This window comes from Xenopus tropicalis, chromosome 7, assembly GCF_000004195.4.
Source record: "Xenopus tropicalis strain Nigerian chromosome 7, UCB_Xtro_10.0, whole genome shotgun sequence".
Classification (NCBI taxonomy): Eukaryota; Metazoa; Chordata; class Amphibia; order Anura; family Pipidae; genus Xenopus; species Xenopus tropicalis.
This window is the reverse complement of record NC_030683.2, coordinates 94929235-94952752: the sequence shown is the minus strand read 5'-3', so window position 1 is coordinate 94952752 and position 23518 is coordinate 94929235. Positions and strand designations below refer to the sequence as shown.

Genomic DNA, 23518 nt, shown 5'->3' with positions numbered 1-23518 from the left:
TCCATCCAACACCATATCTATATCATTCCCCTTTATGTATTAAGGAAAGACTTACCTTGGCTTACAGAGTGTTCAAAAACAGACTTATACAAGCTTCTAAATGAATCACTGAGATCTTCAAAATTGTATTCAGGGAAGAGTTTGTCTCTTTCTGGTGCACTATAGGGCGATTGTTGTGTTAATGTTTGAGCAGATGGCTCTGGATGGCTTGTTACCTATTAAAGAATGAGCAGAATTAGGATACATACAACTAAACAAGAGCGGGGTCCCCTAAGACACAAGCAGAGATACAGTGGATATCAAAAGTCTACACAACCCTGGTAAAATGTCAGGTTCCTGTGCTGTATAAAAATGAGACAAAGATAAATCATTTTAGAACTTTTTCCACCTTTAATGTGACCTATAAACTGTACCACTCAAAAACAAACTGAAATCTTTTAGGTGGAGGGAAGAAAACAAAAAAAAAACTAAAATAATGTGGTTGCATAAGTGTGCACACCCTCTTCTAACTGGGGATGTAGCTGTGTTCAGAATTAAGCAATCACATTCAAAATCATGTTAAATAGGAGTCAGCATACACCGTCCATCATTTAAAGTGCCCACAAATAAAGTTCAGCTGCTCTAGTTGGTCTTTCCTGATATTTTTTTAGTCGCATCCTACAGCAAAAGCCATGGTCCATAGAGAGCTTCCAAAGCATCAGAGGGATCTCATTGTTAAAAGATACCAGTCAGGAGAAGGGTACAAAAGAATTTCCAAGGCATTAGATATACCATGGAACACAGTGGAGACAGTCATCATCAAGTGGATAAAATATGACATTACCAAGAACTGGACATCCCTCCAAAATTGATAAAAAAAAAGACGAGAAGAAAACTGGTCAGGGAGGCTACCAAGAGTCCTACAGCAACATTAAAGGAGCTGCAGGAATATCTGGCAAGTACTGGCTGTGTAGTACATGTGACAACAATCTCCCGTATTCTTCATATGTCTGGGCTATGGGGTAGAGTGGCAAGACGTAAGCCTTTTCTTACGAAGAAAAACATCCAAGCCAGGCTACATTTTGCAAAAAAAAACTCCCAAAAGCATGTGGGAAAAGGTGTTATGATCTGATGAAACCAAGGTTGAACTTTTTGGCCATAATTCCAAAAAATATGTTTGTCGCAAAAACAATACTGCACATCACCAAAAGAACACCATACCCACAGTGAAGCATGATGGTGGCAGCATCATGCTTTGGGGCTGTTTTTCTTTAGCTGGAACTGGGGCCTTAGTTAAGATAGAGGGAATTATGAACAGTTCCAAATACCAGCCAATAATGGCACAAAACCTTCAGGCTTCTGCTAGAAAGCTGAACATGAGGAGGAACTTCATCTTTCAGCATGAAACGACCCAAAGCATACATTCAAATCAACAAAGGAATGGCTTCACTGGAAGAAGATTAAAGTTTTGGAATGGCCCAGTCAGAGCCCAGACCTGAATCCTGAAAATCTGTGGGGTGATCTGAAGAGGACTGTGCACAGGAGATGCCCTCGCAATCTGACAGATTTGGAGTGTTTCTGCAAAGAAGAGTGGGCAAATCTTGCAAAGTCAAAATGTGCCATGCTGATAGACTCATACCCAAAAAGGCTGAGTGCTGTAATAAAATCAAAAGGTGCTTCAACAAAGTATTAGTTTAAGGGTGTGCACACTTATGCAACCACATTATTTTAGTTTTTTTGGTTTTCTTCCCTCCGCCTAAAAGATTTCAGTTTGTTTTTCAATTGAGTGGTACAGTTTATAGGTCACATTAAAGGTGGAAAAAGTTCTGAAATGATTTATCTTTGTCTCATTTTTGTACAGCACAGGAACCTGACATTTTACCAGGGGTGTGTAGACTTTTTATATCCACTGTATATTGAGACACAACCATGCTAGTATTATGGGCGTTTCCTCATTCGTTAGAACAGATATTTATGGGGAGGGGTGCAGCACACTGACCATGTAATGGAACAGATGCAAACCCTTAGAAATGGTCCCAAGAATATTACAGACACAGACCACCATAGCACTATGGGTACTGATACCATGATAATAAGTGTTGATATTTCAGTTTTATTATAACTGATAGCAGGCTATACAGTGCCATCAATGGCGGCTGCAGACATGATCACACTTACTGATGTATAGCTATGTACACTGCCAACGTTATTCAAGTTTAAGGAGGACACACTCTGATCAGAAAGACTGTTGTTAAGGCTACTTCGAGGACTATCATTGCCATCCTGATCTGTGTTGTATAAGGTTACCTGCAAAATAAAATAAAATGCAGTTAGGCAATGAACGCCAATTCTGTCTTTTGGCTTTTGGAGCATGGCGTGAAACCAGACACCTGGGCCCAAATAAGCCCAGGGATAACAAAGTTGAACAGAGCTTTAAGACCACAAGTTTTTATTTTTTCTGTAGAGCACATTAAGGGAATTGCTCATGTATTCCCATACTGAGGAGTTTTTTTTTTTCATTAGACAATCTATTTATAATACAGTGCAAGAATAAAATGTCTTCTCCACTGCTATTATACTAAAGCTGTGTATGACAGTGTCAACAAATGAGCAGATCTGTGCACAGTTTTGGGCAGAAGATTGGCGAAACTGGGCTGATAATTAGCTCCCTAGTAGACCCCCTTAGAAAAGGGCTGAACCAACAAGCCCAATGCAGTAGTCACCAAACAAGGTTTCAAACCTGTTCAACCCCCTAACCAGATATTGATCAGGCATGTTTGGCTCTATCCACAGGCAAATAATTTACTGCCTTAGGCTGGAGTGGCAATTACACACCAGGTATGACTTAAAGCTGCCCATAAACAGAACATCTTCTATATGGTCTGACTGATCAGCCCAAAGCTTAATAATCCAATTATAACAAGGGTGCTGTGAGCCATGGCACTTTCCCAAAAGCAGTGCTGTCTAACTGGAGGGCTCATGGGCCAGATGTGGCCTAGAGGGTATTCTTACAGCCTCCTGCCCCTGTGGGTTTTACAGACTGCGTTGTATAACAATCATTCTGAGATAATCTGGCCTAAGAACATGTAGCATGCCAGCTCATTGACCAATGACAAAGAAGAAGGACCGGTTCCATGTGACATTATCACATTTACATTAAAAAAATCAAGTGTGGTTTAAAAGCAGGATTTAAATAAATACAGGTATAAGACCTGTTATCCAGAATGCTGGGACCTGGGGTTTTCTGGATAAGGCATCTTTCCGTAATTTGGATCTCCAAACCTTAAGTCTACCGAAAAATCATTTAAACGTTAATTTAACACAATAGGATTGTTTAGCCTCCACACAATAGGATTGTTTAGCCTCCATTGTGGATTCATTATATCTTGGTAGGGATCAAGTACAAGGTACTTGTTTATTAGTACAGAGAAAAAGAAAATCATTTTTAAAAATTATAATTATTTGCTTATAATGGAGTGTATGGAAGATGGTCTTCTCGTAATTCTGAACTTTTTTGGATAACAGGTTTCTGGATAACGGATCTCATACCTGTATATTCTTTTGGCTATTACCAATATGCATTTCTAGAACTAGGTTGTTTTCCCCATTCAATTTTGATCCCAAATATACAGAAAATTTACTTTATTAGTCACAGTGTTGATAGCCAGGTTCGGAGAGGCACTTCCAGGGATAATACAATCCATTCCCAGGGAATCAGAATCTATGCTGTATGGGGTTGAGGCCTAAAATGAAAGAGAAAAAGAAAAGAATCAGGAATCATGAATCCAAGAATCATGTTAAATTAGTTCAGATGTCTAAATGAGAAATCACAGTAACAAAGAGCAATAACATGCAATTTGTACTTTTATTAATAAAGGTTCGGGTGAAGTGCACACAAAGATGATACCCTCTACACTTGCTGTAAAATTAGCCCTGACAGTGGTAGTAGCAGGCTTATGTCTAGAACCAGGGAAAGCAACAGTAAACAAGAGACATCATTTGTGCCTGCCCTTCAGTACAAGGCAGTGACAATGAACTTTTAGTCCAATACTCTCCATTTTATCTGCTGCAATTTGTTTTTCTGCAGAGCCTCCATAATACTGTTCTGTCTAAGGATGAACAGAGAAATAGTCAATGGAGGCTATGCAGGTAACATCATTAAACTTATACTTACTCGCTCTTCTGATCGCGGCCTTTTCCTTGGCCGTGCTTGTGCTGCATCCTCCTTTGGATTTGTGTCTATTGCCCAATAAGACCCCTAAAATGAAAGGGATTACAACACTTGTTATTCAGAATGTTAAAAGAAGATATATATATATATATATATATATATATTATATATATATATATATATATCAAAATAAAACAGCCAGCACCAAAAAGGGACCGAAACGTCGGTTGTACATGCAATTATAATACACAAGAGATTTTTTGAAATACAAAGACCCTTGGTGCTGGCTGTTTTATTTTGATATTTATATGATATCCCGTGCACAGGGGCAGCTGCAGAGCAGCAGATTTTGGAGTGTGGTGCTGTCGTGTAGACTGTTATATATATATATATATATATATATATATATATATATATATATATATATATATATAAAAGAAACAAAAGGAGCACTCCCTACAAACAATCAACTGCCCCAGGTGCTGGCCAGAAGTTTATGTAAATGAAGAACAGAGTGCCGCACACACAGGGACTTAAAAAAGAACAAAAAATCTTTATTAATCCAATGTTTCGAACACTAAATGTGTGCTTCTTCAGGGACAAACCTATAACCTATATATATATATATATCTTGGTAATGAACATAAATGCAAAAACACATAGGAAAGAAGTGAATAGTTTCTGAATACTATAAATATTAGTTAGTAGTATTTACAAACTATTACTTTCCTATGCATTATTGATCATTTCCAAGACATACTACATATACTATTCCATACAAGTTCACCCCTATTGTCATAAATTGAGTCTCCTATGTTAGTAGTATTTACAAACTATTCACTTCTTTTCTATGCATTATTGATCATTACCAAAACATACTACATATACTATTCCATACAATTTTACCCCTGAACCCATAGATTTATGTGCACTGACTCAAGAATGAATGCTGAAAGACTGTTTGCCCCTTTCCAGATTTCGCAAATAACTTCTCTGTACTGGTTCCAAAGCCGCTATAGAAAATACAAGTGAACAGATTATGGATTACTGCAGCATCACTGCAAGACAAGGATTTCATAAATTTTCAATTTAATAAGGGCTGAAATGACAACCCTTGCGGTGCTGGCAGAATAACATTTAATTCTCTGGGTTGCTCTTTGATCTCCACATCAAAACAGAACTGACAGTAAAAAAGATGATCCTCTGCTCACAGCTAGGGTTGCCATACTGCCAACGCCACACCCCTGTAATGTACACATGCAGACGGCTCCTTTAATAATACATTCCGTAGTCTATAGATGCACAGGAACGACAAGCACTTTTATGACTGCTAGGGAATGCGACTTATCACCTTTCAAAGCAAACCTATAGGAAACCTTCAGGCTAGAATACTTGTTTGTAATCAGTTCATTTGCCTGCTGCATTAGCCAAGAATCATTTCAATTTCATGTATCCATTTGAAAAAGATAAATTGCAGTAAGCTATGCATTGTGTTAGAGATCCACTGCCATGAATGAAAAACATGCCATATTGTGCATTTGCAACTATTGCTAAAGCAAGTTATGTTTCTTAGCTTCACCCCTAGGTAATATAGACAATTACACCATCCATTTGGATTAAAGCGAACCAAACCTGAGTGTAAAAATATCGGAAGATGGTATTTTTGGGGTATTCTTCTCAAATTAGAATATGCAAGTTATGGTTTGGATTCAGTTTAGTATTAAAAATGAATCTTTTGCAGGGATTTAGTATTCAGCCACATCCCTAATATAAAGAAAGCACCCTGACAGGTGTGGTATTAACCCAGCACCAAGGACCACAAAGTAAGAAACTGTGAACAGCAGCAATAGTTTTACTACTTCCAGACTAGGCCCTGCCTATCATAACCCTTCTTTAGTCCTGTGGGGTATCTTACTCTTGCTGTTTTGTTCACTACGTACAGCATGATGCGGCCTGATGCGCAGAAACACCTCTGCTAATAAAACATCTGCGAAAGCAAGTACAATGGCTTAAATAGCTAACATTTTTGTGCTTCTGTCACTTCACACATTCCCCTATTTGTGTTTAAAAGAATTTGCCATTAAGGCAATCTCCAAATGTCACCTCTTTAGTTTTTACTCATTCTTTTCACTGATATGATGACATGAGGTTATTTTTTCCAATGCAATCATTCTCACCTGCTCCCAAGCCTGTCCTATGGTTTCACTAGCTGTGCGTGTATTCTGTGTATCAACATAGCAGCAGTACAGGAGTAAGAGCCACATATACTAATTTGTCAGTGTTACCCAACCACTTAATGATGCCACTGCACCTCTTTCTCAATGTCCTGATAATCACATTAATCAGACATATTCCCTAATAATACTATGAACCCCAACTTTGTCAGTTCCATAAAGCTGGTAAAACTGGTGTGTTTGCTTCAAAAACCCTACTAAAGGTTATAGAAATAAGCTGCTGTGTAGCCATGGGGGCAGCCATTCAAGCTGGAAAAAAGTAGAAAAGTCACAGGTTACATAGCAGATAGCAGGTTCTGTAAGATACAGTGGCAATATACACAGCGTATCTATTATATAACCTGTGCCTTTTCTCCTTTTTTCAATTTGAATGGCTGCCCCTATGGATACACAGCAGCTTTGTTTATATAAACTATAGTAGCAAACACACAACTTTTACGAGTGCGGGGCAATAGCACATAATATATTAATTACTTTCATATAGTTTCATTTTTTTTGGTGATACTGTTCCTTTAATTCTCAAGCCTGTTGAGGAATGGGTGATCAGTTTCTTATGCACTGGCTCAGTGGGTCCCTGTGTAAACAATGAATGTAAATAATGTAAGGGCTAGAGGGCTATTGGATGTGCCCCTGCATGAGATGCGCTTAAGCTATGTATCCACTAGCAGTTTTATGCATTCCACTACACAGAAATGCAAGTGTCTTGATCAATTTCCTTCTGCATGCAAGGAATGTCTCTGCTCCCGTGGATCCAGTTGTGAAAAATACTTTTGGGATTCCACCAAATCCCGAACCGAATGTGGCATCCAGCACATCCCTAGGTAAAACACCAAATACTGTATTGCATGTCAATTGCAAGCTTGCCCATTTATAGATACAGAGCCTGCAGCAACCTATACCTGCTGTATACCCTGTTTAGCTTTCCCTCATAGTATATACTAATTAGAAATTCATTTACACTGAGCTCCATGCACAGGCAGGCGCCTATCTGTACAATGTGGAAGCTGTGTGACTGGGGAAGTCTAGCAATGAGAAAAAGTTCAATGGGAGAAGAGACAAAAGCCTCATGTTGGCCACCTCTTTCACATTCCCCTTGGATACTGCAATTTTTTCCCGACAGTCTGAGATGGATTCCAAAGTCAGAACACCCCCAACATAAGCGAAACAGACACCAAGACCACTGGTAAGATTATAACGTGATCTGATTTGCATTTTAAAATGACAAATCAGGCCAAGGGCAGACATTTTAAAAATCTGGCCACTAATCATGCATTTTTGCCATGCATGGTTAGTCCATGGCTTATACAGAAAGACAACAGCATTTAGTTTTTCTTCCTCTGGAAAAAAAAAATCTGAGCCTTTTAGCATGTACTCTCTGATTTTACATGATACGACTGACAGGTTTCTCAGTGGTTATTTATATATCCTAAAATGGCTAGTCAAAAACACAAAATATTTCAGTAACTGCTTGTGCAGTAACTGCTGAAAGGTTCATAATACCTGTATATGCAATTGGCCTTTTGTCTATTATCTTTACTGTTCAGTTCTTTCCTTTAATTACATAATTTTGTTTTGCATGATACATACATGGGGGGTTAAAGGAACAGTAACACCAAAAAATGAAAGTGTATAAAAGTAACTAAAATATAATGTGCTGCTGCCCTGCACTGGTAAAAGTTGTGTGTTTACTTCCTGTGCCTTTTCTCCTTTTTTCCAGCTTGAATGGCTGCCCCCGGGGCTACACAGCAGCTTATTATACAAATTATAGTAGTGTTACTGTAGCAAACACACAACTTTTATCAGTGCAGGGCAACAGTACATTATATTTTTAATACTTTAAACCTCTTTCATTTTTTGGTGTTACTTTTCCTTTAATAAGAAACAATTTAGAGTGCGTATGGACTTACCTTTCCGGGGTCGTCCTTGGATCGAGGCACTTTCAGAAAGCACTTATTCAGGGACAGGTTGTGTCGTATAGAATTCTAAGATGAAGAGAACAAAACAAGAATACAAGCCATCAGAATTCATTATACAGATAAACACAGATGCCAATAATTGGCATTGGACATACTAGCTTATCTAGTGAGTCCACTCTGTAAACTGGCCATTGAGGTTGTTTTTTGTTTCAGTCTGACTGACTGCACTTACTATCACTTTGCAAAAATTTGACTCAACAAGTTCCATATTGGGTACAAAAAGGAGTTATAGGCTTCCTGTCTTGGATAATCAGATATGGTTTGAACCACCAACACAGCAGTTTGGGTGGGAGACATACAGACCTATGATCATACAAGTTTAGCAGAACGTCACCAAAAACTGTCCTTTATGTACAGCTAAGCCTGAAGTACTGTCAGTATTTGCACCTAAACATATAACTAAATGTCTCATCCTGAAACTGTTTCTTCCAGATAATGTACCCCTGCAAACCTTTCATCACTTCTGTGGTTCTACCAAATTTAAACCAGGCAATTTTGGACTTCAGATTATATATAATATATAACACATACAAAATACAGATGCTTCATAAGTCATTAGAATATTACATATTGCCTTAGTATCTGTATTCAAGTCTTGTGAGGAAATACAACATTGGCTAGAAAGGCCCAAGTGATAACTGTGACCATTCCATACAATAACTCTAAACTATTAATCACTCTAGTCAAGGTGACTTAGGTTTACCGGCTGGATGTTATGCTGACTGGCCTATTTGTCACCAACAATGTCCATCGAGAGGCCTGTTATATACAGCCATAAGAAATGTCACCATTAAAGAACCCAATCACCTCTTGTATCAGTTACTGGTTGCTTTGTATATAATTCTGTTGTTCAGTGCATAAACCCCTTTATTGTATAGTGCTATGGAATTGTTGACGCTCTATAAATACATGTTAATAATATGATTATTTAGTATCAAATAAGTTATTGCCTTATTATTGCAGGGTAAAAAACATATCAGTCAAAAATAAAAAGAGGCTTGTTTTAATAGGACACTGTGGGAAATGGAATCACCAAATTACGGAGATTGATGGAGAGCAGGTTCCGGGGTAACACCTGCATCTGAGTTCTGATATACTGGGCACCCCTACGGATGACATAAAGATAGGTAGATAGACAGATATACAGATAGGTAGACAAACAGACAAATGGATTGATCTCTAATTATATTGATCCAAATCTGTATCTCTCTATTAACCAGTCCATATGTTCTTGGAGTGCAAGAAAACATGTTAATACTTGGAGAAATCTTTTGTAGAAACAGGGAGACATACAAACTCCTTGAAGATAGTACCCAGGTTGGCGTCAAATAGAGAGCTCTTTGTTACAAGACAGCAACTTCCCTTGTATATTGCCTCTATAAGGCTTATGGCACCCAGGGAGATTAGTTACCCACAGTTAAATCTGGGCTTCTGTGGGTGACAAATTTCTCTGAAATGCTTTCCTACTGGCAATAAAGTAATTTGTTAGTGGGAAAGCATACTTGGTGGTTTCTTAAGCTGCCTGAAGTTTTCTTGCTTTGTAAAACAAAGCACCATGTATGCTTTCCTACTGCTGACTTACTTTATTGCTGGTGGGAAAGCATTTTGGGGGGATTTGTCGCTTGCAGTTGCCCAGATTAAACTGTTGGCGACAACTCTACCTGTGTACCATTAGCCTAAGTGCTACAACCAGATCATCAGCTTTCTTATCTCCAATTCAAACAACACCCTATAACCCACACATATTGGCTGTTTCAAATTAGCAGTATATTATATTTTAATGTACATGTTGACCTTTCATTTTGTGGCATTATTGACCCTTAAAACCATTTTCCTTATGCTATTCTATCCAGTGCAACACTTCAACTGGGCACTGGTAATGATTATGTCCCTTTAAAAGAACATAGCTCCAGGGACGGGCAGGCGGTTAAAGAGAATAAGAAGAGCTGCCTGTTCTGTAGGGTTATTAGTGCCAAGACATTTATATAATTATAATAAACTGATAGATCAATGCCAAGTTCTTGCTGTACTGAGTTTTATGACTGGTATGAGCTTGGAAAATAAATCCAATGACTGATACCTGAAACTTAAGCATTCTTACCAATTTTAGCTATGATCTCAGCAGCAAAGGTAAAGACCCTGGGATGCCCGTAGTATTAACTGCAATGCACATGCGCCAGTGTTATAAAGGTGATGAGACAATATGGATAGACTGCAATTGTATATCAGCTGCCACCTATAAAACACCAGCATTTTCAGGAGATGCAAAAGGGCAAAGTTCCAATTGTAAAAATGTAATAACAGGAACACAGCTGTCACGGTTATTAAAAGCAGTGTCTCCTAAAGTAGTACAGTCTACAATCCACAAAGACAGGTGCCGCATGTGCAGCCTCTTTCCCTGCCAGTGTGCTCCCTACATTATACACTTCTTTCCTTATACCGAGCAACACACGGCACGTGGATCCCACCCTGCAGCATTACATAATGACTTACATATATTGTGGCAAACAGACAGGCATCCTAGCCTCAGAGCATTTCCAAGGGACTGTAACACATCCCACAATTTTCAAATAAAATTTCTTAAAAAAGGAGAATCCATGAAAATCATCATCTGAGCAAAGTAAACTGCTTTTCTTTTAACAAAACTAGGATTTTCCAGCATCCTTACAGTTTCTGTGTTTAGGTTCAGTTATCCAGAAACACCCTATCCAGAAAGCTCTGAATTCCAGGAAGGCCATCTCCCATAGACATTTTAATCAAATAATTTTTAAGCATGAAAAAGATGATTTTCTTTTGTATGTACAGGTATAGGACCTGTTATCCAGAATGCTCAGGACCAAGGGTATTCCGGATAAGGGGGTCTTTCCGTAATTTGGATCTCCATACCTTAAGCCTACTAAAAAATCAATAAAACATTAAACACAACAGGATTGTTTTGCATCCAATAAGGGTTAATAATATCTTAGTTGGGATCAATTACAAGGTACTGTTTTATTATTACAGAGAAAAAGGAAATCAGTTTTAAAATTTTGAATTATTTGATTTAAGTGGAGTCTATGGGAGACAGGCTTTCCATAATTCTGAGCTTTCTGGATAACGGGTTTACAGACTTTATTTATAAAGCGCCACAAGGGTATGCAGCGCTGTACAATCTTACAATATACAAAATTACACACAGGGAGGACAAGTGTTATAATAAATGCAAAAATTAAAGTATAAATACACAGGAAATAAGTGCCATGTGGTATGAGACACAGTAGAAAGGAGTTCCCTGCCCCATAGAGCTTGCAATCTAAGTAAGCTTTTCTTTTTCTCTCAAACAATAAAACAGTACCTTGTACTTGATCCCAGCTAAGACAGAGCTGATCCTTATTGGAGGCAAAACAATCCTATATGGGTTAATAAGGTTTCTTATTTTTTAGTAGACTTAGGGGCCCATTTATTAAACCACGTTTTTTTATTATCAGAAAAATCTTATTTTTTCTAATTTTTAGAACTTTCCGTAATGACCACAATAATATTGTTAAAATAGTATGATGGTTTTCGTTAACTTCCACACAAAAAAAAAGTCATATTTTTCGCAAAGACCACGACCATTTTGGAATTCATTCAAGCTTTGGTAGCGTGACTATCTTTTGGCCAGGCTGGAGCTGCAGAGTGCCATTGAGTCCTATGGGAGACTTTCCTTGGGCAGGTTGGAGCTGCAGAGTGCCATTGAGCCCTATGGGAGACTTTCCTTGGGCCGGGTTGGAGCTGCAGAGTGCCATTGAGTCCTATGGGAGACTTTCCTTGGGCCGGGTTGGAGCTGCAGAGTGCCATTGAGTCCTATGGGAGACTTTCCTTGGGCAGGTTGGAGCTGCAGAGTGCCATTGAGCCCTATGGGAGACTTTCCTTGGGCCGGGTTGGAGCTGCAGAGTGCCATTGAGTCCTATGGGAGACTTTCCTTAGGCCGGGTTGGAGCTGCAGAGTGCCATTGAGCCCTATGGGAGACTTTCCTTGGGCCGGGTTGGAGCTGCAGAGTGCCATTGAGTCCTATGGGAGACTTTCCTTGGGCCGGGTTGGAGCTGCAGAGTGCCATTGAGCCCTATGGGAGACTTTCCTTGGGCCGGGCTGGAGCTGCAGAGTGCCATTGAGTCCTATGGGAGACTTTCCTTGGGCCAGGCTGGAGCTGCAGAGTGCCATTGAGTCCTATGGGAGACTTTCCTTGGGCCAGGCTGGAGCTGCAGAGTGCCATTGAGTCCTATGGAAGGCTTCCAAAATCATGCATTGAGGTTTCAAAGCCAGGAAGGTTTTTGCGCCGTTTACGATTGTTTGGATACGAAAATTTCATGACTTTTGCAACCACAAATATTTTTTCATACGACCAAGAAAATAACTGTAGCGTAATTTTCGCACATCAGAAATTATCGGGGTTTCCCAAAATTTTTTCCAATCGTGCTTTTAATTGGTGAAAATTTGTGGTTTAATGAATGGGACCCCTTAAGGTATGAAGAGCCAAATTACAGAAAGATCCCTAATGTGGAAAACCTTAGGTCCCGAGCATTCTGCACTACATGTCCCATACTATACTTAATTCAAATCCAAGCAGAAGTAAGGGTAGTTGCACAATAAAGGGCTTTTGAGCCTAATGTTGCCAATATTATTTTCTAACAATTATATTCCATACTTAGATATTTCCATTTCATTTGCAACACATTGCCACCACCTTTAGGCCATTCTTAAGACGAACGTTCAGATATTAGTCGTACATTTAAATGCAATTTAAATTTTAAATCTGAAATTAACATTCAGACTGAAATTGCAGGATAAAGCCCTTAAAATACAAATGGGAGGATGTTCTGAACATGAAATTTTGGCAGACACCAATCATACGAGTGTGACTTCCATCGCAGGTCACCCAAGGATTTCGTCATATATGCAATACATGTGCAGATTTTATCGTTATCCAACCAAAATTTTTTAACCTGTCCAATCAACTAAACAACCGATCGCTATGGTATAATTCGGAGCCCACACACAGTCCAAAAATCGTACAAAGCAATTTTATCAGTACGTGTATGGGCAGCTTTAGTCACATCCCTTAAAGGAAAACTATATCCCCAGAATGAATAATTAACCAATAGGTAATTTATATCATGTTAAGTGACCTTAAATAATCTTGCCAAACTAGAAACTAGAATATATATATCAGTAAATATTGTCCTTCTACATCCTTTGCCTTGATCCACCATTTAGTGATGGGCTGGGTGCTCTCTCAGAGATCACATGACCAGAAATAATGCAGCTCTAACTGTTACAGGACGTAGTGTCCATTAATTGGCTGATGGGGCCTAGCATGTATGTGTGCCTTGGCTTGTTTGTGTGCACTGTGAATCCTATGATCCCAGGGGGCGGCCCTTAATTCTTAAAATGGCAATTTTCTATTTAGGATTACCCAATAGCACATACTACAAAAAGTATATTTTTGTGAAAATAGTTTATTTAGATAAAGCGGGGTTTTACACATGAGCTTATAATGCAGTATATTTTTATAGAGACCTACATTGTTTGTGGGAATAGTTTTCCTTTACGTGCCCATCGATCTTGCACTGATATGAACGACCTACATACTGATCCTGTGACCAGAATTAGCGCTTGATCATTTTGTACTATCCTCCTCCTTCAAGACTTTCTAGCACACAATGCTTGTCATCAGTGATATTAAACCTTCATTTGATAAGTTGATCTGACCAAAGTTTGGTCCTCCAAGGTTGGAACAAAAAATTAGACAACCACTGGTTTAGAAGTATTGTACTACTGAATAAAATATTCTTCTCTAAGTTATATCATACTACAGGTATTGGAGCTGTTACACAGAATGTTTGGGACCGGAGGCTTTCCGGATAAGGGATCTTTCCTTAATTTAAATCACTATACCTTAAGGCTACTAAAAATGACCGTAACATTAAATAAACCCAACAGGATTGTTTGAATCTAATAAAGATTAATTATATCCTACTTTGAACCAAGTATAAGGTTCTGTTTTATTATTACAGAAAAAAATGAAATCGCTTTAAAAAAATATAAATTATTTGTTTATAATGAAGTCAATGGGAGATGACTTTCCTGTAATTTGGAGCTTTCTGAATAATGGATCTTAAACCTGTATTACATTTCTTGGCGTAATAAAAGACACTCAATAAATGCTGCATAAGTAGATTTGTATAGTTTAAATAAGTTACGTCACTGGAAGATGGTTAGGTAGGAGGTTAACAGTACATATGGCAATATCTGGCATTTTACCCACCACATTTTTTTGGAAGTCCACATGGGGCCCAACAGCCCAAACTACCACCTACCTTTCTCCATGACATTTGCTTGAAAGCACCAGTTTAAGTGCCTGAGAACCTTTACTGCCAAAGCCCAGAATGTGACTCCCACATGAAAGCCCAATAAGGTATGCCACGACACTACAAACTGCCCTTCACTCTTCCAATGACAAGTGCCGCAAACCTGAAAAAAACCAATCACTTCCTGGTGCTATTTTATCTCTTCATACAGGTATGGGACCTGTTATTCAGAATGCTTGGGACCTGGGGTTTTCCGGATAAGGGATCTTTCCATAATTTGGATCTCCATAACTTAAGTCTGCTAAAAATAATTAAAACATTAATTAAACCCAACAGGATTGTTTTGCCTTCAGTAAGGATTAATTATATCTTAGTTGGGATCAGGTACAATTCTAAAAATTAGAATTATTTGCTTATAATGTCTATGGGAGATGGCCTTCCCGTAATTTCAAACTTTCTGGATAATGGGTTTCCGGATAAGGGATCCCCTAGCTGTATTTGGTTTTAGAAAGCAAGAACAGAAATTCTCCACGTTCCACAGTTTAGATTGCAAATATGAGCAATTCTTTGTAAATGCACTGACCATGGGGTTGAAAGCAAAAGGCACTTTTCAAAGTTTTTAAATTATTTTCCTTCATCTGCTTCTTTCCAGCTTTTAAATGGGGTCACTGACCCCAAAGCAGCCAAAAATCTGTGGGGCTACAATTTTATTTTTTTTTCTTTACTTTTCTCTCCTATCAGACCTTCCAGTCTTTTATCAAACTGCTGACTAGTTGCTAAAGTAAACTGAACCCTACCAACCAGACAGCCACTAAAATTCTAAATAGGAGAGCTGCTGAACAGTAAGCAAAATAATTCAAAAACCACAAAAAAGTCTCAAAATAACACTGTCTACATTACATTAAAAGTTAATTTAAAGGCAGACTATACTAAAGCCCAGTATTAACCACATTTCTGGGGGTTTTGGGGTCGTTTTATGTGTTATTACAGTTTTGCTAATGCAGGTGAAATTGCCCTTTAAGCTGCAAGTCTCAGTTCCCCAAGAGACCTGTTCAGCTTATAACTTTACAGTTACAACTGTATCTAAGTGCAGGTGTTGGCTGTTAACTTTCTGGGCTCTCTGCCAAGAGCTACTTTTTAATTAAATTTGTATCTTTTTTATCATTCAGTGCAGGAGATCAAAGGGAAATGAGGGACTTTTCAGTAAGAATCCAGGAATGTGGGCTGAGCTGTTAAAAGTGGGACTCTCCCTGTTAAAAGAGGGACTGTCCCGCAAAAATCGGGACAGTTGGGAAGTATGATTTAGGAAAAGAAGAATCAGCTGAGCATACAGTGTAAATCATCCGAGGGATTTTCCAAAGCTAAAAACAGAACTACAAATGGGTTAATTTACTATGGGTAAGGCAGAAATGCAAGATAATTATGAAGCAACTAGATGGCTCAGATACATCTATAAAGGAAACCTAAGCTGAGGAACATTAATACCCAGGAATATGGGTTATGTGGCATAATAAGGTAAATTCTAATTCTTTACTATATTGTAAAAGGTAAAATCAGGGAATATTTTCTCTTTACTGCATTATATGAAGCATCACAGTAACCCCAATCATGGTAAAGCCGGCAGTGCAACATCAAAAACTGAATGATTAACAATAAAGGGGAACTCCACCAAAAGATAACTTTTTGAAAAGTAACCATAATTTCAAGCAACTTTGCAATATACATTGATTAAAAAATATGCTGCATTTTCAAGATATCTAATCGAATAATATGGTTTGGAAAAGTTACCTAAGCCTGCTGATCTGGCTGACTACTTTGAGACTCAAAAATATGTAACAGTAATCGACTGTCTTCATCCTGCATCCTCCAAATCCCACAATTCCCATGTGATGTCAATAAGGAAAGAAACATCACAGGGCAAAGCATTGTAGGTTATTTACTTCCTGTATGCTGTCTGTAAGCTGTGGAGAAGTTGTTACAATTTGTAACATTAATGTTTTAGTCCCTCCTCCGCCAGGATTTCAAATGATGCAGTAACTGTTTTGCAGCTGGATTTCACACAAAAAACACAAGGTTTAACCAGTTTTAGAAGTGCAAATAAAAATGATTTTGTCACCTCAGACTGCATTCAAATGTAATCCCACAGTATGCAAAAGCAAATCATAGCTACCACAAATAAAAACAATTTGGCCACCTGGGATTGAGCTCTACATATTTGAAAAAGACGACACAATAAACTTGCACAAATGTATTGGCAAGTCTGTATATACATGCGACCTCTCCTAAATAAGTTAATAATGGTTCAGCAATGTAAAAACCAAGTCTGTAAGACAAATGTACACATGCAGAGTATGCAGAGTTACACAAGTTTATACTAGTGGGACACCCGATAGGTCATACTGCAAAATTCTCATGTGTACAAACTAAATCATTAATCAGGACCCCCTACACTCCTGGGCATTGCAGAAATTGCTCAGTATATCTTACAGCCTTGATAACGGGCAACTTAAGGTGGCCATACAGGGGAGAATTTTAAATGCCAATTCTAATGCTAGGGCCAAACAATCGTATTAGAACAATATTACCCAGCTTAGGTGGGCATATCGGGAGAAAGATCCGCTAATTTGGTGACATCGTCTAATGAGCGCATCTTTTTATGTCACATTTTCCCTTTGAAGCTGTTAAGCAGACTAAGGGCCAAAAGAATCTGCAAAGGACTAGCTAACCCTAGTAGAAAGACTTCCATTTGTTGATGCTATGTATGCAAGAGTGGACACAATGGCTATATACACAAGGGTGTGTGAACACATCATTTCACATAATAAACCACTGGTGCGTTCATGGATTTCATGCAATTAAAGCTTTCTTAAAGCAATATTCACATGCGTCATACATAGTAACATAGTAAGTTAGATTGAAAAAAGACATTTGTCCATCACGTTCAACCATAATGCCTATATATAACCTGCCTAACTGCTAGTTGATCCAGAGGAAGACAAATAAACTCTATCTGAAGCCTCTCTAATTTGCCACAGAGGGGAAAAAAATCCTTCCTGACTTCAAGATGGCAACTGGACCAGTCCCTAGATCAACTAGTACTATGAGCTATCTCCCATAACCCTGTATTCCCTCACTTGTACTGAGAGCTATCTCCCATAACCCTGTATTCCCTCACTTGTACTGAGAGCTATCTCCCATAACCCTGTATTCCCTCACTTGTACTAAGAGCTATCTCCCATAACCCTGTATTACCTCACTTGTACTATGAGCTATCTCCCATAACCCTGTATTACCTCACTTGCTAAAAAGCCATCCAACCCCTTCTTGAAGCAATCTAATCTATCATGCCACACACATTGCCTTAAAGGAGAACTAAATCCTATTTATATACTGAACTTATTGTACCAGCCTAAAGTTTTATCTCAATAGCAGCAATGATCCATCTTGTAAAGTGTCTGTGACACTCACATGCTCAGTGTGCTCTGGGCAGCTGTTGGGAAGCTGAGCTCAGGGGTCATCGCAAATTATCAAGCAGAAAATGAGGTTTGTCTGTAATATAAGCTGATGCTACAGGGCTAGTTAATAAATTCTGATGCTAATTGCACTGGTGTCAGAGCTGCCATGCAGTAATTATTTGTGTTGATTACTAATCAGCCTTTAATTGTGTTAAATTGTTATATTCTATATAGTTAGTATATTGTGAGTGGGCCCCTAAACTCAGTAAGTGACAGCAACACAGAGTATGTGCAGTGAATCAACAGAAAAGAAGATGGGGAGCTACTGGGGCATCTTTGGAGGCACAGATCTTCCCTGCTAAATGGCTGTGGCTGCCTTGGGCTTGTACAGAAACTCAAAACATAATGAGCAACATTTCTGCCCTACTTCTTTAGCTAGGCTTTAGTTCTCCTTTAAAACCAAAACCTAACCCCAGCTTAATTAATTCTGAGCAGAAATGTGCAAATTATTCCTTATTCCCAGCAGAAAAAAAAAGTACCCACAAACCCAAACTTGCAGTCAGCTTGTGTCAATCTTCTCACATCTTACCAGTGCAAAAACGCAACAGCAAGAGCATATTTGAATTCTACATGCATGTTTATGAGCCTTATGGCCACCTTAATATGTATATTCATTTAGGGTATGTTGATAGGTAATAGTTTCCCGTCTATTGCACTTTAACTGCCATAAATACTGCATTTTAACAGCTTAAACACAAATTGGAACCCCCCCCCCCCGACAGTGGCCAGAAAGTACAGGTTGTGGGGCAGGTAGTGGGTTGTGTATACACTCTATTTAACCACCCTAATCCCCAAGTACACACCCAGAAGTAAACTTCGCTCTAGCAAAAAAAAGCACTGGCACTCAGAGCTGCAAACGGGACTAGCCCTTTAAAAGTCTTTACTGTGGAGGTGCAACATTTCAGGGCAAAGTGACCCCTTTATCAAGCATCACTTTGCCCCGAAACGTTGCACCTCCGCAATAAAGACTTTTAAAGGGCTAGTCCCGTTTGCAGCTCTGAGTGTCAGTGCTTATTTTGCTATTTGGAATTTTTGGGAGGTTGCCGATCCCCCCAGCAGTGTGCACCGAGCGCGAGTTAAGGGTGTGCGAGGAAGATCTTTTTGTTTGTTTACGAGTAACCTTCGCTCTACACATGACCTCCTTCTCTCCTCCTCACTCATCACTTCCTCTCACTCTCGCATCCAGGACTGCTCATGAGCTGCACCCATCCTCTGGAACTCTCTTCCCCGTCCCATTAGGCACTGCCAGACTCTCCAAGTCTTTAAACGGTCTATTAAAACTCACCTTTTCATTCAAGCCTATAACCTAAGCCCTCAGAAATGAGATTACCCACTGAGCACCTGACCTTATGTCTCAGCCCTCCCTTTTAGAATGTAAGCTCTTGCGAGAAGGGTCTTCCCCCTAGTATCACCAATCCTCATTCAAATGTAACTGTAACCCATTTTTGTGAATCGTTTATATATACACGTTAACTGTTCTGTCTTTTGTACCCCTTTATTCTGTAAAGCGATGCGTAAACTGATAGCGCTATATAAATAATAATAATATAGAACCCGTGCAGCTCACATCTGGAATTTTGCTCTACTTCTATAAGAGCTGTTCCTGTCCCTTTGTACCAGATATCACCTTCATATTCATATTGGCATTCCTACTATATCCTACAGTGTGCTATAGATTGTGCCATACATATTAGTAAGGCAGCTATTATATCAGTGACTCTGTACAACTGTCTAGAGATAATAAATACGCAGTGCAATTATTAAGGTTTTTATATAACAGAAATGTTTTCATTTATTTTCTCTTTATTTACAAATAATTCTACATTCCTTAAAAAAAAAATTAATCAATAGATTTTTCTTGCTTTCAAAAACTCATAACATTTCCTTAGCTAAGAGAAGGGTGTTACAAACCACTGAATACTATTCAACCCGTTGACACTGTAAAGCAATATATAAATATATATTTTTTTGTAATCGGTCAGGAATGCTGAAAAACAAGTTCTGTTAAGGTTAAACACTCAAATGAAAATTTGAAGCACTTACTGACAGTTTCTATTTCCAACCCAAGTTGTTGGATATAGTTATGCACTATTGTCCCATACTAATGGAACAGAGTTCTAGACAGCTACTGATATCACTGTGTGGCAAATATGGAAATGATCAGTCTGGGCAAAATCATTAGTAAAGTTGGCCATGCACCCTAAGATGTGCTAAGGTGGCCGAAGGAGTATATCTTTGCCTGGTTTGGGCATATATCTGTTGTGTAGGCAGTTGATGAGGGCTGTACCTTTAAGTGCCAAATTGTGTGTGTGGCCAGTTTTATTCTCATGAGAAGTCATTTATGGCCCTGTCACAGCTCAGGTGGTAAGGGCAGGGCTCTGACAAGGTGCTGAATGTCTCCCCCATTCTGTGTTTATATGGAAAGCACTGGCCCTTGCACTCCATTTGTAGCACTGCTGGAGGGGCAGCATGCAAAATACAAAAGACATTGCACCTTGCATCCTGCACTGCCATCCGTAAATGAGGCCAACGTCTCACAAAATCCAGTTATATTTTCCTCTGACTCACAACTGTTAGTGGTTGTGGGATGATGCTAAATCCCACCAGAAATTAAAGAAGCAGTGTTTTAATTGCCTTGAGAATTTCAAATGGAACAGTCAATAATTATGCAATTTTATTTGTTGGAAGTACCCAGGGCAATTAGGTTAGCACCGTTCTGTTGATCTTGATATTCAGTTTACCCCCACTGAAATATAGTTTTAACTATTTGAATGTAAATTTATCAAACCACCATTGGATATATCCTGAGGTGAAGAATTTCAATTGGGAGCAATAAAATAGTATACGGTGATTCAAAATTGTAATTACAGTTTCTTAACCTTTTTCTCAGGGACCCGAACTAATTCTGGAAGTTTTCTGAGTCACCTTCAAAAAAATAGGGACCTCATTTTGGGTCCCAACCTGTATCTTATCTTATCTAAATGACTGAACATCTAGTGCTTCTTACCTAACAGACCCATGCAATGAACAATTTATGCACCAGCATGCAACGTGAGAATAAGGGCTCTGGCACACGGGGGAGATTAGTCGCCCGCGAACAGGGAGTTTTATCACGGGCGACTAATCTCCCCCGTGTGCCAGAGCCCTAAACTGTTTGGTGCATAGTGACTGCCATTTTGAATGTGCCATGACATTTGCATAATATTCATCATAAATACATATATTCCTTTGCACTGCATTGTGATTATATTTCAGGGTTTGGTATTAAAACTCCTTGCAATACAATAGTATAAGTAACAACAACAGGTCCTCTACACTTACCTATTCTGAATATATATAGGACATTAAGACACTCTGTGCATTAAGCTACCAAGCAATACCCTCCCCTTTTAGCAAAACAGGGATTGTTTGTCCATATATTGCAACAGACTTAAAAGCTATAAGTCGCAAGTCAGATAATATCTGTATAAATCAGATTATACAAAAGATATTGCAAACCTTTCTTTTAAATTTTTATTGCAGCTTTAAACAAAATATTATGTTTATGTGACTCATATAAAATGGCATTAATATCTATTAAGTCGTCTTTGGACAACTATAATAGATATTAATAAAACTTTTGTTTTTTTACACAAAGTCCCGGGCAGCTGTTTTTCAAAACACATCAGATAATAGATCTTCTCCAGCAGAATCCTGCATTGTAATCTCTTATTCAAAAACAGATTTTGACATGGGGCAAATTTCACATGGAGCTAGCCATATCCTTCATTTCCCAGGGTGCTATAACCATGTGACCTGTGCTCTGATAAACTTCATATACACTTTACTGCTGAGCTGCAAGTTGGGTGATATTATCCCTTTACCCATGCAGCAATCATCAGAATAGCACTCAATAGTAAGAAATCCAAGTCCAGCTTGGGACTCCTCCAGTTACATGGGAGTAGGAGAAACAATAGGTTATCAGAAAGCAGTTCTAATGTGTAGCGCTGGCTCCTTCTGAAAGCTCAGACTCAGGCACAATGCACTGAGATGGCGCCTACATACAAATATTACAGCTAAAAAAATACATTTGTTGGTTCAAGAATAAAATTTACAATGGTGGAGTGAATTATTTGCTAAGTAATAGTGTAATTTAGAAATAAAAATCATGACAGAATCCCTTTAATGACTAAGACTGCAGACAATAAAAAGTTACTACATCATCTAGGCGCTTCTACATGACTACACGGCTCATTTATATTCACAAGTGCAATTTTGAGAACAGTCACCATTTTTTCTCCATAGTGCAGTGTCACTGCAGACACAAGGGGGCAATTTGCTTGACGCAATTGCATCCAGTTTATCATCTGCATGTGCATTTCGTTGCAAATCGATGCAATTGTGTGTAAGTCCGTGTGGCCTCCGGTTGCTCGCAGGGCAATCGGCATCTACGCCTGACTCTTTAGGTACTAGTGTGCTGCACCTCATTGACGCTGGCCGTGAAGGGAACCCTGGAGCTACTGCCTGGTCAGAAGGTGACAGAAGCTCTTGTTTTGCATCCAGTAAGGATTATTTATATCATAGTTGGAATCAATTACAAGGTACTGTTTTATAACCACAGAGAAAAAGGATTATTTATTTGATTAACATGCAGTCTTTGGGAGATGGGCTTTCCGTAATTCGGAGCTTTCTGAATAAAGGTTTCTGGATAAGGGATCCCATACCTGTACATTAATTTTAAAATTATTAGTTAACTGCAACTAAAAGTATTACTTTATACCTTTCAAAAAAAGAAAAAAAAAACATTTCAGGGGGTCTGACTCTTGAAACAATGAAGCAGAAATCAGTTCGGTTCAGATAATAAGAAGGCTTCTCCTACATCAGTGGTTCTCAACATGTGGGTCGGGACCCCTTTGGGGGTCGAACGAACCTTTCACAGGGGTCACCTAAGACCATCAGAAAACACATATTTCTGATGGTCTTATGAATAATTTTATGGTTGGGGGTCACCACAACATGAGGAACTGTATTAAAGGGCATTAGGAAGGTTGAGAACCACTGTCCTACAGTCAAAGCCAGCATAAACAGGTAGACAGATACAGCGTTCAATAACTTTAAAGCCACTGAATAATATGAATGCAAAATAGAAAGTTGCTAAGAATAATATTTTCCTTCATTATGCCGTTTAGGGTGTAATTCACTTTACATATGCAACTTTCTAAAAACAGATTATGTTGTTTTCTATACAAATAATCTGCACTGCAATGTAGTTCATGTGTTTTTCCCTCCAAAAATCAATACAATTGATGCTAGCAAGCTATAAGGTCCTTAAATA

The 23518-nt window shown here is 38.6% G+C and overlaps 1 protein-coding gene across 5 annotated transcripts in view; it reads right to left on the bottom strand.

The window, feature by feature from the left end:
• The window catches only part of foxj3 (forkhead box J3), a 58484-nt gene that overhangs the window by 9002 nt on the left and 25964 nt on the right, over positions 1 to 23518 (bottom strand). For all 5 annotated transcript variants that reach the window (XM_012971509.3, XM_031904773.1, NM_001110046.1 and 2 more), the window contains 5 exon segments: positions 8292 to 8366; positions 4154 to 4237; positions 3621 to 3722; positions 2158 to 2286; positions 56 to 215 (listed from right to left, as the gene is read on the bottom strand). In XM_012971509.3, the coding sequence (XP_012826963.1) occupies positions 56 to 215; positions 2158 to 2286; positions 3621 to 3722; positions 4154 to 4237; positions 8292 to 8366 (550 nt within the window).